The following is a 17,340-nucleotide window of genomic DNA, read 5'->3' as shown; positions in this document are numbered from 1 at the left end:
CTCACTACAATTAGGCAGCGGGTAATCCTGCACAGTGAGACTTATTACAACAGTTTCTCCCCATGGATCAGTCCCCCTGACAGCTACTTTCAATGTCTTTTGAAGCTGGAGTATGTGTTATTGCTAATTTTAAAACAATGATAACATTTACACATTAAACACTTCTCTAGTTTGTTCTCTTGACAACCACACACTTAAGATTAGATTTTAAGAAGTTCCCTGTTAGTGCTTGGCCTTAAAAATCTCAATTTGTGAGAACATAATTTTTAATAAACTTTTAAACAGAACATAGAAGGGTTTTAATAGCAATATAGAGTGGTATCTCTATGCTACCACAGGAAATATTGTAACAACATAAAAAATCAGTTGAAAAAGTATCTTCAAGTAACACAAAATTTCAGGTTACTTTCACATAACTGTTCTTTCTCAGCTTAGACCAATGAACTAAGGCATGGCAGAGCTAAGGGCTCTGAGACCCAGCTACACTTGTTTTGTCGGCTGTTATATATTTTTTTTATTACAAAGGTTATGCAGAAAAATATTTCCATTGTAAATAAAAATTAAACACTGTAGGATTTTACAGAGCAAAATATGACAGTATTCCTCAGCTTCCCTAGTGTTTCCCTACCATTTGCTATGCATTCACATTCATATGTATACATATTGTATAACTTTTCTACTGATAAAAAGGATTATACAATACATATTGCCTTATTACATTTCTAACAGCTTTATTGAGATATAATTTGAATACCATACAATTCACCCATTTAAAGTGCACAAATCAATGGTTTTAGTATATTCACAGATATATGCAATGATATCCAGAGTCAACTTTAGAATATTTTTATCACTGCAAAAAGAAACCCTGTACCCTTTAGCTTTCATTCTCATATCCCCCCAATTTCCCTAGCTGTAAGCAACCAATAGTCTACTTTACATCTCTATAGATTTCTTTATTCTGGACATTTCATACAAATGGAATCACATAAAATATGGAATCACAGAAAATAGGAACTTTGGTGACTAGCCTCTTTCAATTAGCATAATGTTTTCAAAGTTCATCCATATGATAGCATGTATTAGTACTTCATCTTTTAAAATAGCTGGATCATATTACATTGTATAGATATAGCACATTTTCCCTGTTACTTTTTTTAAATATCTTATATTCTTTCCATTGAATATGTACAGATATTACTCTTTTCAGTGACTGCACAGTATTGCATAGTTTTGGTGCGACATATTTCATGTAACCATTCACCTACTGATAGATATTTAAGTTCTCTCTAATGTTTATCCATTGTAACAATAATTTATAACCTACATAAAATATATAGTGAGAAAAGAAAAGGCCATGACTCTTGGTGGAAGAAGGTCCCACCTCTAGAACAATGGTCTTAAAAGTATGTTCCTTGATCTGCAGCATCATCTAGGAACTTGTTAGAAATGCAAATTCCTGGGCCTTATCCCCAGAGTTTTTGATTCAGAAATTCTGGTTTGGGACCTAGTGTTCAGTGTTTTAACAAGCCCTCCTGATGATTCTGACATGCACTAAAATTTGAGAACCATTGCTTTAAATATCTCTCACCGCACTACAGTGGCAATCATTATTTGGTTTCCAGTAAATTTTAAAAATTAACAGGACCACAATAATTGGCTTTAACTCATGACTACTATGGGCATTACATAAGGTAGGAATATAGTAGTGAGTGGGGTATTTCTTATTTTTCTTTAGTGAGAGCACTTTAGTATACCAAAAACACTTCTTCCTCACATACTTTTCCTATCTGTTTGACCCCTTATTCTCTCTTTCCATAACTTGAAAAATCAACAAGCAAACCATTTATACAGCTTTTTTTTTGAGCACCTTAAAAATCTATCCTCAGATATATAACAAACAAAAATAGTCAGACTCGTTTTCATATATTAGAGGATTAGAGGGATTTTTTTTATATACTTTAAGTTCTGGGATACATGTGCAGAACATGCAGGCTTGTTACATAGGTATACACGTGCCATGGTGGTTTGTTGCACCCATCAACCCATCATCTACATTAGGTATTTCTCCTAATGGTATGCCACCCCTAGCCCCCTGACAGGCCCTGGTGTGTGACGTTCCCCTCCTTGTGTCCATGTGTTCTCATTGTTCAGCTTCCACTTATGAGTGAGAACATGTGGTGTTTGGTTTTCTCTTCTTGTGTTACTTTGCTGAGAATGATGGATTCCAGCTTCATCCATGTCCCTGCAAAGGACATGAACGCATCCTTTTAATGGCTGCATATTATTCCATGGTGTATATGTGCCACATTTTGTTTATCCAGTCTATCATTGATGGGCATGTGGGTTGGTTACAAGTCTTTGCTATTGCGAACAGTGCTGCAATAAACATATATGTGCATGTATCTTTATAGTAGAATGATTTATAAATTCTTTGGGTATATACCCAGTAATGGGATTGTGGGTCAAATGGTATTTCTGGTTCTAGATCCTTGACGAATCACCACACTGTCTTCCACGATGGTTGAATTAATTTATACACCCACCAACAGAGTAAAAATGTTCCTATTTCTCCACATCCTCTCCAGCATCTGTTGTTTCCTGACTTTTTAATGATCAGGATTCTAACTGGCATGAGATGGTATACAATCTCACAATATACAATCATGTCACCTGCAAACAGAGACAATTTAACTTCCTCTCTTCCTATTTGAGTAAATTTTATTTCTTTCTCTTGCCTGATTGCCCTGGCCAGAACTTCCAATACTATGTTGAATAGGAGTGGTGATACCATCTCTGTGGTTTTGATTTGCATTTCTCTAATGACCAGTAATCCTGAGCTTTTTTTTCATATATTTGTTGGCCACATAAATGTCTTTTTTTGAGAAGTGTCTGTTCATATCCTTTGCACACTTTTTGATGGGGTGGTTTGTTTTTCTCTTGTAAATTTGTTTAAGTTCTTTGTAGATTCTGGATATTAGCCCTTTGTATGATGGATAGATTGCAAAAATTTTCTACCATTCTGTAGGATTTCTGTGCACTCTAATGATAGTTTCTTTTGGTGTGCAGAAGCTGTTTAGTTTAATTAGATCCCATTTGTCAGTTTTGGCTTTTGTTGCCATTGCTTTTGGTGTGTTAGTCATCAAGTCTTTGCCGATGCCTACGTCCTGAATGGTATTGCCTAGGTTTTCTTCTAGGGTTTTTATAGTTTTAGGTCTTACATTTAAGTTTTTAATCCATCTTGAGTTAATTTTTGTATAAGGTGTAAGGAAGTGGTCCAGTTTCAGTTTTCTGCATATGGCTAGCCAATTTTCCCAACACCATTTATTAAATAGGGAATCCTTTCCCCATTGCTTGTTTTTGTCAGGTTGAACAAAGAGCAGATAGTTGTAGAAGCATGGCATTACATCTGAGGCCTCTGTTCTGTTCCATTGGTCTATATATCTGTTTTGGTACCAGTACCATGCTGTTTTGGTTACTGTAACATTGTAGTATAGTTTGAAGTCAGGTAGTGGGATGCCTCTAGCTTTGTTCTTTTTGCTTAGGATTGTCTTGGCTACACCGGCTCTTTTTTGGTTCCATACGAAATTTAAAGTAGTTTTTTTTTCTAATTCTGGGAAGAAAGTCAATGGTAGCTTGATGGGGATAGCATTGAATGTATAAATTATGTTGGGTAGTATGTCCATTTTCATGATACTGATTCTTCCTATCCATGAGCACGGAATGTTTTCCATTTGTTTGTGTCCTCTCTTATTTCCTTGAGCAGCAGTTTGTAGTTCTCCTTGAAGAGGTCCTCCACACCCCTTTTAAGTTGGATTCCTAGGTATTTTATTCTCTTTGTAGCAATTGTGAATGTGAGTTCACTCATGATTTGGCTCTCTGTTTGTCTATTATTGGTGTATAGGGATGCTCGAAATTTTTGCACATTGATTTTGTATCCTGAGACTGCTGAAGCTGCTTATCAGCTTAAGGAGATTTTGGGCTGAGATGATGGGATTTTCTAAATATACAATCATGTCATCTGCAAACAGACAATTTAAATTCCTCTCTTCCTATTTGAATAAACTTTATATCTTTCTCTTGCCTGATTGCCCTGGCCAGAACTTCCAATACTACGTTGAATAGGAGTGGCGAGAGATGGCATCCTCGTCTTGTGCCAGTTTTCAAAGGGAATGCTTCCATATTCAGTATGATATTGGTTGTGGGTTTGTCACGAATAGCTCTTATTATTTTGAGATACGTTACATCAATACCTAGTTTATTGAAAGTTTGCAGGATGAAGGTGTGTTGAATTTTGTTGAAGGCCTTTTTTGCATCTATTGAGAAAATCATGTGGTTTTTGTCATTGGTTCTGTCTACGTGATGGATTACATTTTATTGAGGATTTTTGCATCTATGTTGATCAGGGATATCGGCCTGAAATTTTCTTTGTGTGTGTGTGTGTCTCTGCCAGGTTTTGGTATCAGGATGATGCTGGCCTCATAAAATGAGTTAGGGAATATTCCGTCTTTTCCTATTGTTTGGAATAGTTTCAGAAGGAATGGTATCAGCTCTTCTTCATACCTCTGGTAGAATTTGGCTGTGAATCCATCTGGTCCTGGGCTTTTTTTGGTTGGTAGGCTATTAATTACTGCCTCAATTTCAGAACTTGTTATTGGTCTATTCAGGGATTCGACGTCTTCCTGGTTCAGTCTTGAGAGGGTGTATGTGTCTAGGAATTTACCCATTTCTTCTAGATTTTCTTATTTGCATAGAGGTGTTTGTAGTATTCTCTGATGGTAGTCTATTTCTGTGGGATCAGTGGTGACATCCCCTTTATCATTTCTTATTGTGTCTATTTCGTTCTTCTCTCTTTTTTCTTTGTTAGTCTGGCTAGAGGTCTATCTATTTTGTTGATCTTTTCAAAAAACTAGCTCCTGGATTCGTTGAGATATTGAAGTGTTCTTCGTGTCTCGTCTCCATCTCCTTCAGTTCTACTCCAATCTTAGTTATTTCTTGTCTTCTGCTAGGTTTTGAATTTGTTTGCTCTTGCTTCTCTAGTTCTTTTAATTGTGATGTTAGGGTGTCATTTTAGATCTTTCCTGCTTTCTCTTGTGGGCATTTAGTACTATAAATTTCCCTCTACGCACTGCTTTAAACGTGTCCCAGAGGTTCTGGTATGTTGTGTCTTTGCTCTCATTGGTTTTAAACAACTTATTTATTTCTTCCTTAATTTTGTTATATACCCAGTAGTCATTCAGGAGCAGGTTGTTCAGTTTCCCTATATTTGTACGGTTTTGAGTGAGTTTCTTAATCCTGAGTTCTACTTTAATTGCACTGTGGTCTCAGAGACTGTTTGTTATGATTTCTGTTCTTTTACATTTACTGAGGAGTGTTTCACTTCCAATTATGTGGTCTGTTTTACAATAAGTGTAATGTGGTGCTGAGAAGAATGTATAATCTGTTCATTTGGGATGTAGAGTTCTGTAGATGTCTATTAGGTCTGCTTGGTGCAGAGCCGAGTTCAAGTCCTGAATATCCTTGTTAATTTTCTGTCTCATGAATCTGTCTAACATTGTCAGTGGGGTGATAAAATGTCCCACTATTATTGTGTGGGAGTCTAAGTCTCTTTATAGATCTCTAAGAACTTGCTTAATGAATCTGGGTGCTCCTGTATTAGGTGCATATGTATTTAGGACAGTGAGCTCTTCCTGTTGCATTGATCCCTTTACTATTATGTAATGCCCTTCTTTGTCTTTTTTGATCTATGTTGATTTAAAGTCTGTTTTATCAGAGACTAGGATTGCAACCCCTGCTTGTCTTTTGTTTTCAATTCGCTTGCTAAATATTCTTCTATCCCTTTATTTTGAGCCTATGTGTGTCTTTGCACGTGAGATGGGTCTCCTGAATACAGCACACTGATGGGTCTTGACTCTATCCAATTTGCCAGTCTGTGCCTTTTAACTGGGGCATTTAGCCTGTTTACATTTAAGGTTAATATTGTTATGTGTGAATTTGATCCTGTCATTATGATGCTAGCTAGTTATTTTGCCCCTCTAATAATGCAGTTTCTTCACAGTGTCAATGACCTTTACAATTTGGTATGTTTTTGCAGTGGTTGGTACCGGTTATTTAGTGCTTCCTTCAGGAGCTCTTGTAAGGCAGGCCTGGTAGTGACAAAAACCTCTCAACATTTTCTTGTCTGTAAAGGATTTTGTTTATCCTTTGTTTATGAAGCTTAATTTGGCTGGATATGAAATTCTGGGTTGAAAATTCTTTTGCTTAAGAATGTTGAATATTGATCCCCACTCTCTTCTGCCTTGTAGGGTTTCTGCAGAGAGATCTGATGTTAGTCTGAAGGGCTTCCCTTTGTGGGTAACCCGACCTTTCTCTTTGGCTGCCCTTAACATTTTTTCCTTCATTTCTACCTTGGTGAATCTGATGATTATGTGTCTTGGGGTTGCTCTTCTTGAGGAGTATCTTTGTGGCATTCTCTGTATTTCCTGAATTTGAATGTTGGCCTGTCTTGCTAGGTTGGGGAAGTTCTCCTGGAGAATACCTTGAAGAGTATTTTCCAACTTTGTTCCATTCTCCCCGTCAATTTCAGGTACACCAATCTAACTTAGTTTTGGTCTTTTCACATAGTCCCATATTTCTTGGAGGCTTTGTTTGTTTATTTTCATTCTTTTTTCTCTGATCTTGTCTTCTCACTGTATTTCATTTCGTTGATCTTCAATCTCTGATATTCTTTCTTCTGCTTGATCAATTCGGCTATTGATACTTTTGTATGCTTCACAAAGTTCTCGTGCTGTGTTTTTCAGCTCCATCAGGTCATTTATGTTCTTCTCTAAACTGGTTATTCTAGTTAGCAATTCCTATAAACGTTTTTCAAGGTTCTTAGCTTCCTTGCATTGGGTTAGAACATGCTCCTTTAGCTTTGAAGAGTTTGTTACTACCCACCTTCTGAAGCCTACTTCTGTCAGTTTGTCAAACTTATTCTCTGTCCAGTTTTGTTCCCTTGCTGGCGAGGCGTTGTGATCCTTTGGAGGGGAGGAGGCGTTCTGGTTTTTGGAATTTTCAGCATTTTTGTGTTGGTTTTTCCTCATCTTCGTGGATTTATCTACCTTTGGTCTTTAATGTTGGTGACCTTCACAGAAACCTTCAGTTTCTGTGTGGATGTCATTTTTGTCGATGTTGGTGCTACTCCTTTCTTCTGTTTGTTAGCTTTCCTTCTAACAGTCAGGCCCCTCTGCTGCAGATCTGCTGGAGGTGCTAGAGTTCCACACCAGACCCTGTTTGGCTGGGTATCACCAGCAGAGGCTCAGTTGGAAATGCAGAAATCACCCACCTTCTGTGTTGATCTTGCCAGAAACTGCAGACCGGAGCTGTTCTATTTGGCCATCTTCCCTTTTCCCTACACAGCTTTAAGATGTCAGGAGATGGAAAGATTTTCATTCCTGACTCTCAAATATCTATTGATGATACCCACAGGACAATGAACCTTAGATAGACCTCAGCTCCAATTAGAAACTGAAATACTGGGGAAATGGTATGCTAGTCAAAAGTCACATTTTGGAGAAAAAGAAAATGAAATCCGGTGAAATTACATTTAAACACAGAGGATGCACAGCAAGTTTAAACCTTGTCCCTCATTATATTATATTCTATATACAGCTTTACTATAATGGTTCTTGATCAGGGATATGCATGAAATCCATCTGGGGAGATTTCTTTTAAATATGCATTTAGAAAGACATATTTTCATTATCTTACTAAGGGTAGTAAGAGGACCGATATAATTTAACTATCTTTAGAAGACATTAATGGACATCCAGTATCATATTGCTCTCTAATTCAGCAATGCCCACAGAAGTCGGAAAATGTCCACAAAGGTCAGAAGTACTTAGGCTTCTAATCCCTGTGCTAAGTAGTTCCAGATTGCTGTGTTTCATGTTCTTTTGGCTTTCTACTGTGTTTCTGTCCCCTGCTTTGATTTTAGTTATTAATTATTACATGTATCAGAGCGTTTGTATCCAGCAATCCTAACCTCTACTCCCACAGGTGACTACTACCAATGTGAGTTGAGGCACCAAATAAATACAATCTTTAGAACAATTGCAAAGATGATAGTAAAACAGGCTGTGAATGAGGAACTAGAAAATTCAGTGTAGGGACCCTGTAATACTTACTTTGACTGCTATGGAATGAAATCAGATATGGTATTCTGTAAGAAAGTGGCGTACTGGCAAAACGTCCTTTACACAAACCAAACAAAAAAATTGACTTTGAGGATTTTTTAACCTCAGGAATGTGTGCATTCCTCCACCAAGATTTCTCTCCTGGTTAGTTTTTGTCTTTGTTTCTTTATTTAATAAACTTCATTTTTTAGAGCAGTTTTGGGTTCACAGCAAAACTGAGCAAAAAATAGTTACCATATATTTCCTATTCACACATACACACCCACAACCTCCCCCACTTCTGACACCCTGCACCACAAAATCCATGGTGGGTTTTTTAAAGCTATGTAAATACTACCAAAGAGACAGCTTAAATTACCTGTAACACCACAGAACTGTGGGTATTGCTGGTAAAGATGCGTGTAGGTCCTGCCTTGGAAGACTGCAAATGGGATGAGAGGCCCATTTCACTGCCTCCAAGGGACAATTTCATGTGTTGGTCTTCCTCTTCCACAAGAGATCTGAAAGTTTTTTTATATAAGAAAGAAGGGGAAATTAAAACTTGTAAAATTCACAATGAGATCATTTAGAAAAAAAATCAATCACTATTGCAATCATATGACCATGCAATATGGTGAATATTGTTTCACTATATTATATGCTTGTATCACTCTTTATCTTAGAAGAAATGTGTATTTGTAAAATGCTTTCCAAGTACAGAAAATACAGATGATAACTGAGAAATCAACTTAAAAGGTGGTTCAAAATTATAGTCACAGAGTTTTTAGAAGCCACAGTAATTACTGTTGATATTTTACTATTTAGATAGCAATGCCATCAAATTGTGTTGCATATAGTTAAAATTAATTTGGAACACCTAATTTTGAAAAGATAAAAATAATAGCTACCATTTATTGAATAGTCATTATATAGCAGGTACTTGCCAATAATTTTATACACAGACTAAAGAAGGGTCAGAAACCACTTACCTGGGGTCAAAATGTTATTAAAGTGGTTGGCCCAGGGTTTGAATCTAGGTCTAGTCTGATTCCCACTCCAAACCCCCATTAATAAAAGTAAAAGATTAGTTGTGATATATTAATGCATTACTTTCTCTTCTGTTATTAGTAATAGTTCTAGTCAACCTCAACTGAAGAAAATTTTTCACATGAAATAATTTCTTTTTCTAACAGTATCTCTCACTTACCAGTTTGGGATTGTTAAATAGCTACAATCTAGTCACATTTCCACCTTTTCAAAGAAATGAATACTAAAAATATAAATACAGACAATTCTGTATTTGCATATATTGCAGTAATAATATTTTCAAGGGGCATAAGTAAGAGGGGGGAGAAACTTAGTCAGTAGGTCACTTAGTTGCAAAAAGAATATGACAATACATTTGACAGTTTAAAAATCTCAGTTAGGTTATACTAAAAATGGGCCATTATTAACAACCTTTCATCATTTCTTAGAAGAGATCTTGTGTTTCTCCATAGGTATACATTGCTAAAATAATCTCTGGATCACCTGCCTAAGAGTGGGGAGCCCAAGGCTCATGAATTTGGTTCTGCATTCATGATATAGACTGCTAAAAAGACTGCTAAAGTAGACATTAGGAAAAAAGAAGGAGAGCAGATTTCAAGTGCTAGAACTCTTCATCTTTTCTGTAATTTCCTCAATTTTGAATTATTTGCTTTTCTAACTGTCTAACTGAGCTATCCAATATCAGAAAGGTTTCACCTTTTTTTCCTATCATACCTATAACCCCAAGTTGATCAGTTTTAACAAGAAAAAGACTATACTAAAGATTCTACTTTTTGAATTATGACAACAACCAAGTGGTTTTAAGTCTTGCAATAATTAGCAAAAATTCTGGCCTTAAGGGTGACATCAATTCTTCTTAATGATATTAGAGCCATAGTATAACCAAAAATGAATTAATAATACATAACCATGTTTAATTCAATTCTGATAGGTATTTAATAAAGAAGAGAATTTAAGTAAGGTTTTAAAAAGCATAAAAGAAAATGGATATAGCCTTCCACCAGAGCGTCAGAAATAGCTTTAGAGAATTAAGTTATATTTATGATATATAGCACACACAAACACACACACTTTTAAACAACTTTTGTGGACAGGCATTTAAAATTACAGAATCAATTGGAAAAGTCAGAAATTGATTGATGGTGACTGGTATCCCTAACCAGAAAATGTCTATTCATCCAGATTATATTAATAGGATATTCAAGCAGACTGTCTTATTAGTTTCTGTATTCCCTGCACAGAGCCTGGCACGAGAGACTTAATATATGTCCTCTGAATGAATACAGAATCTTCTTTCTGTAGATCATTCTAAAGACATTTCTTAATTATGCAGTGCTTAAATGACCATCAATTTTATAAAACCATCAATTCTTATAAAACCACAGATGTAAAAGGGATAGGAGTAAAGCCGAATTCACATTGCCAAAATGACATATGCTGGAAATTGCTTTTTTGAGTAAACTACAGATAACAACTTGTTTTCTTTGTTATTTGTCTCTTGCTCTTAAAAGCAGAAAGCAAAAAGTGAAAATGCAGCCCTTTCTTGCCAATATAATATGCTTGCCTTTTTAATTAATTACTTCAAAAGCTGAAGAAACCTGGACTAAAATTATCGTTTTCATGATGTTTTATCAGTATCTTCTGACTTTTTAACATTCAAAACACTCCCTACTAATTTCTGCATTGGTAACAGTACATGCCATGTTAACCTTCTTAGCAGATTCAATATTCCCATCTATCTCCCCTTTATTAAGTTTATTGATTGAAAGTGAAGAGCACTGTTCTTCAACACTGCAAAGAGGTAACACTTCTCTGCAAACCCCAAGCCACAAGTATATCAATCTATGCTTAAAGGAATGATTATCTGAGTAACGCCAAGAAAAAAAAAATAACAGTTTTTAATCTGATGTTTTTTCAACTCATATAGTTAAACACAATATACATACAAGTCATTCTCAATGTGGGGAGGGGGAGCAGGAGGCATTTTGCCCCTCCTCCCACCCCCATGATTCGTAATGTCTACAGACATTTTTCACTGTCACAGCTGGGGATGCTGTTAAACATCTTACAAAACACAGGACAGTTCTCTAGGTCAAAACTGTTCTCAGGCAAAAAAGCCAAGTGCCAAAGGTGAGAAATCCTAATATAGAGGAATTTACTGTCTCGTGAAAATTTTTCTCAAGCAATTTCATGACTTAAATGATTTCCCCATCATAGGGTTGAATCCATGAGGTAATGCTAGCAATATGAAACACAGCAGGATTATTAATTACCACTAATTCTTCCAAGGCTACCTAACAGAATACCTCTGCTCTCCACAGGTCTATCAGTTTGAAAACTCAAGTCTAAGAATAAATAAGTAGATAATGGCTTTGAAGTTTATAAGAAAATTATGCAGCAAAGCTTTTGTTTTACATAAGCCCATGTAAGAATAATAATTTCCTAAATCTTTATAAAACAGCTGTTATTTGGATCCACTTTTACATGTTAAGTTAGAATCTGGCAAATTCTGTCTAAATAGTCCCATTTCACCAACCCTATAAAATTATTCATGGGAGAAACTATATTAACCAATGTTGTTTCTCAACATTAAATCTCTCTTTTCCCTACAATATTATAGTCTGCATATTGCTTGCATGCCACCCCCGGCCTACCCCATCACCACAGCACACATCTTATTCTTGAAACAATGGCCAACCATAAACCTCAAGAGCAATCTTTCACAAAGAATCGCTCAACTATGCTTGCTCAAAGAAAACAACTACTTTTGATGAGTATTAGCTTAGAGATGGAGGCACTGTCTGATCATTTTACTGAAAGCATTGTAAACGTGGTCAAACCAAACATACACAGACTGTGGCATTTCTCTGCACTGCATTTAAAGACAAAGGGAAAAAAAGTCTCAGCCATTGTCATATGTTAACAAAGGGCTGCCAACATTGTAATCTTGCCTCAAAATGTCCACATATTTAAAATTACCCGAAGGGAAACGTGTAAGTGATATGAGCACACAATTCACAAAGATCAAGGTGCAAATGGTTAGCAGATAGAAAAATGTTCAACCTCATCAGTATTCCAGAATATGCAAATTAACACAAAGATTCTATCTTTAAACCTGCAAAATTATCAGAGTACAAGATATACTCTCAAAATTGCTAGTGCAAACATGTAATAAACTCCTACTACTGTCTGCATAGAATTGTTCACCCAAATGGATTTTTTCAAAGGAAATTTAAAACTCACTAAATGGACAAATGTGGTTTTTTTTTTCAATAGCAAGCAACATGACAATGAAGAATTGTGTCCTGGTATCTATGTCCTGGTAGGTAGGCCACAGCAAGAGTGCTCTGCTGATCTGATTTAAATGTGTTTTCTTCAATGAATCCCTCTGTAGAGGTTTAATTTGGAAGAAGTTCTATAGAAAACCATGTACTCATATAATTCATTATAGTAAACATGTTTGTTGGAATGCTATATGGGGAAGGAGAACGTACCTCTTAATTGCATCATTTGGCTCAAAATCTACAAATAATCTTCCAATGCTCCTCAATCTCCATACCTAAATAAATCCCATGATAATCCACTGAAACCAGTACCATTGTGTTTAAAAAATAAGATATCATCTTGATAAATTATAAAATATGTACCTCAATTTCTTGGTTTCTACCATTGCAAATAGCAGTTCATGTTATACAGAAGCCCGGGTGTGGTCAAATTTCATTGTCAAGGAAAAGGGAACATTTTGGTGCTTCTTGAAATTACTATCATGAAAACACAATAAAAACACTTAATTTTTCTTGGTAGAGAGGTTATGTGTGCCAACTCATGCATTGGTACATTAATGTCTAGCTCACATCAAATAAAAAGCCACATCTTGATACTGCTATGAATAAAAGATTACTCTCTACGCTTTCCTGTACTATTTGTAATTTCTGAGGGGAAAAAAGAAGAATTAGAGAAAAGCTAGAAAGGTAAAAGTATATGAACAACACTTTTCTATTTAGTTCCCTCATTTTTTTCATAGTGCTTCACTTGCCATCATTTCATTACCAAAAAAGGTTAAATCTAACAATATATTCTAAAAACTCAATTTCACTGCAACAAAAGAATGAAAGTCCCAGGCTAGGCATGGTGGCTCACGCCGGTAATCTCAGCACTTTGGGAAGCCAAGGCAGGCAGATCACCTGAGGTCAGGAGTTCGAGACCAGCCCAGACAATATGGTAAAACCCCATCTCCACTAAAAACACAAAAATTAGCCATGCACGGTGGCACGTGCCTGTAATCCTGGCTACTCAGGAGGCTGAGGCAGGGGAATTGCTTGAACCTGGGCAGGGGAAGGTGCACTGAGCCGAGACTGCACCACTGCACTCCAGCCTGGGTGACAGAGTGAAACTCCGTCTAAAAAAAAAAAGTCTCATGCATTAGTGTCAAAAGTATAACATAGATATTTCAAGTTCCCAGATTAATAATATTACCTTAACTAAAGTTAGTGTCAGTGGGTTGGTACACAGGAACAATAACAATAACAAAATGAAATGAAAACAAAAACAAGAAAGCTATGAATGGTTTAACAATACAACAAAACAGGTTGGTTAATCAAGGCACTGACTATCCACTACCCAACCCCCAGGAAAATAAAATACAGATTGCTCACACTCACAATTTAAAAAGAAAATCAAGAAAAAGGTTTTCTTCAAAGTACTTTCCATCCATTTGCTTTTCTGCTCTGAAACAGAGAAGTGTCTGCTAGCAGCAGCATTTGCTAAATGAAACATTTCTTGTGATAAAGTCGCATGGCAGGTGGAGAAGAAATTTCACCACCTGTTCTCATACTCATTTGAATTTCAGGGCTAAATCTGTCAAGGTATTTCCTTCCACCCTTGAGAAATAAATTAAAAACTTAAGATGGTAGAAGCCATTTCCCATTGGCTTTTTAAGATAGAGTCAAAGAATTCATACTGCATTGAATTCTAAAGATATTAATAGCTTTTCTACTCCTCTCTTTCTCCACATTTCCCAAACAAAGCCGAATGATATCACACAAGTTTGAGTGTACACATACTCAACTTTCATTACGAAGAAAAGGAATATGTTTTGAAAAAAATCGGGAACAAAATTTCCAACTCATGAAGTAAACTAATGTATATAAACTAAGCCTGGTATTTTTGTTGAAAAAAATAAAAACTTAAAATTTCAAATATTGAAAGATTTGTCCCCCAAGTAAAATGTCATTTACAGTATCATTATGCAAAGAAATTATAAATATCATAGCAACTTCACTCTCTTTTTTCTTTTTCAAATATCAACAAGAGTGAGCTTGAAAGTAATATCTATTAATAAAGCATAAATTAATTGTTGTTTAAAGAATATATCTTCTTAATGAGGTGTTTGCCTGAAAGGAATCAAGAAAGATAAAGCTTTTGTTAGTTATTTGTAGTTTTTTTAATGACATAAATATATTATCATCTACTTGAAATCATTTCACTAATGGAACTGTTTAGTTACAGATGAGATTTTATAAAATAGCTGCTATCTTTCCAAGGCTATAAAAAGCTATTGCACGGGCTATAAGAAGCTATTGCACAGGCTTCTTATATGCATATGTCTGTCACATTTAAAATAGAATCATATTAATAAATAGCTTATGTCTGTTTTTAACACAGGAATAAGATCGTTTACCCAGCACCTGCTGTGTACTAAGCACTGTACCAGGCACATTCTAGTATCCTACTTAATCCTTGTAATAATCTCATTTAAAGACACGGAACTGAAGCTTGGAGAGTTTAAGGCCTCACCATGAGTCTGGTAACTATGATTTGAACCTACATCTGAATCGTTCCCATTTATACCAAGCCTAAGAAATTAAAAATAGCAGACAGTAGAGGCAATAAGTCACTTAGCATTTCAATGCTTAATTCATAAGCACAAGGAGGATATCAGAGAGATACATTCTGTTATAGGCAAGTAATTTTCTGGTTTAATTAATTCAATCTGAAGATCACTTACTTTTACCATTCTATTTCCATAAAAACAATACTAACATTAAAAATCTTTCATGCTATTGTCCCAACACATATGAGGTAGGGAGGTAGTAAATCCTAGAAAATAACTCAGATGAAATTTGGGGAGAATTTCATACACTGATATCAACATCTAAAAGAACAGATTCTGAATTATAATGCCAACCATCACAATAACAGATATAACACTATGATGTAGATAAGGGAATTCAGAGAGACAAATGATACTCCATTAGATAACTATAACAGGATGAAAGTTAATTACCAAATCAAAAGGCATTTCCACTGAATATCTCAATCTTGTCCTTAAAGAACTTCAAAAGTAATATTTGCTCCCTCTACTTACCGTATTTCAAGACTCTAGTGTCCCTTCGTCTTTTGAAATTTATATACCAGTTAAACTGCATCATGCCTAATGCATCTTGACCAAAAATGTTTTCTATTTAGAAAGCTTAGTTTATATATTATTTCTCATTCTCCACATTTCTTATATTTGTGTGAAAGCAAGATAAGTAGATGGGTAGATTGGTAGGTAGGTGGATGGATGGATGGATGGATGGATGGATGGATGGATGGATGGATGGATAAATGGATACATGGATGGATGAATGGCAGGTAGATAGGGTATGTAAGAATCCATTCTATTTTCTGAATGAGATAATTATTTTATTTCTAATGAAGTAATTTAAAAATAATTAGAAGAATGAATTTCTAAATGTTGATTCCATACCTTCTATACAAACAAGTGAATTCAAATCTTCCTTGCTTGTATAAAACCACATAGGTGAAGGAATGCACATGTAGTAATGGTGGTAGGGAGATGGCAATACATAGAAGTGGGCTGGGAGAAACAGCATGTGCTCCCATCACTGTCAAGAGTCCCCTTCCCAGTGTACAGAGGAAATAGTTACAATCCTCTGGTGAAGCATAGGCCCTCTGGAAGGATGCTTCGCCCTACAGCTAGCACTGCCCTTTGAGAAGTCTCTATATCTGCAGCAGTGAGCTTGCCTTCTCTTTCTGTAATCCAAAAATGAAGAAATTGGAATGGGTATTCCAACCCCTTCAGTGCCCAGGCCAATTTTCTAGGAGCTTTGCTTCCAAAGGATTTGTTAACCAAGGTGTCATTTTACTCCCGTTATCTGTAGCTCATCAACTTTAAAATTTGACTATTTTGCTAAGGTGCATTAAAATCAAAAAGCATGTTAAGAAAGAATTGTGTTTCACCTTCCTAAGATTTTTATTAAATATTCAAACATCTGAGTTGCCCAATTTTAGCGTTTATTATTAAAGCAGATTCCACAAACTCAAAACCAATTAAAAATAACTGAGACAAATCTATTTGGGAACAGGAGACTCATTAATCAACTACTAAAAGGTGGTGAAAATCCTATCTTTTTCTGAATTTCCCAGTTCTATTCAACTTCACAAAGTCAATAATTCAGGACCAGGTCTTAAGAGAATGTTTATTTATCTTTTAAGGGGAAACATGAAAAAAACTAAGAGTAAGACTCACAAAGTAATAACCGTTGCATTCCATGTTTTAAGAAATACAGCTGGCAGCCCTAAGAGTCCCAATGACTCTATGTATTCAAAGCCCGTAATAAATTTACCAAATCTCAGTCTTGACTTTTTTAATAGCCTGGAGTCATCTCTAATTATTTTAATGAATGTAGGAAAAAATCAGTATCAAATCAATCACATGTTTTCAATATGACAGCCAGTATTTTTAAGACAGGGGAGAATAATACAAAATAAGAAGACAGGCTCTCAACCTAATGAGTCTGGGAATCACTCTTAGGATAGTTCTTTCTTTCTTTCTTTCTTTTTTTCTTTCTTTTCTACATACAAAACCCCAAAGGGCCATTTTATTTTATTTTATTTTGTTTATATTTACTTTTTTAAATTTTTTTTATTATACTTTAAGTTCTAGGGTACATGTGAATAGCGTGCAGGTTTGTTACATATGTATACTTGTGCCATGTTGGTGTGCTGCACCCATCAGCTCATCAGCACCCATCAATTCATCATTTATATCAGGTATAACTCCTAATGCAATCCCTCCCCCTCCCCCCTCCCCATGATAGGCCCCGATGTGTGATGTTCCCCTTCCTGAGTC

At 35.7% G+C, this 17,340-nt stretch overlaps 1 protein-coding gene across 8 annotated transcripts in view; it reads right to left on the bottom strand.

Moving 5' to 3' along the window:
• The window catches only part of KLHL13 (kelch-like family member 13), a 220,059-nt gene that overhangs the window by 48,769 nt on the left and 153,950 nt on the right, over positions 1-17,340 (bottom strand). For all 8 annotated transcript variants that reach the window (XM_011948707.1, XM_011948706.1, XM_011948709.1 and 5 more), the window contains one exon: positions 8,536-8,677. In XM_011948707.1, the coding sequence (XP_011804097.1) occupies positions 8,536-8,677 (142 nt within the window). The remainder of the gene's footprint in view (positions 1-8,535; positions 8,678-17,340) is intronic.

This window comes from Colobus angolensis, unplaced genomic scaffold (assembly GCF_000951035.1).
Source record: "Colobus angolensis palliatus isolate OR3802 unplaced genomic scaffold, Cang.pa_1.0 Scaffold282, whole genome shotgun sequence".
Lineage (NCBI taxonomy): Eukaryota > Metazoa > Chordata > Mammalia > Primates > Cercopithecidae > Colobus > Colobus angolensis.
The sequence above is the reverse complement of the archived record's forward strand: the minus strand, read 5'-3'. Positions and strand labels throughout refer to the sequence as shown.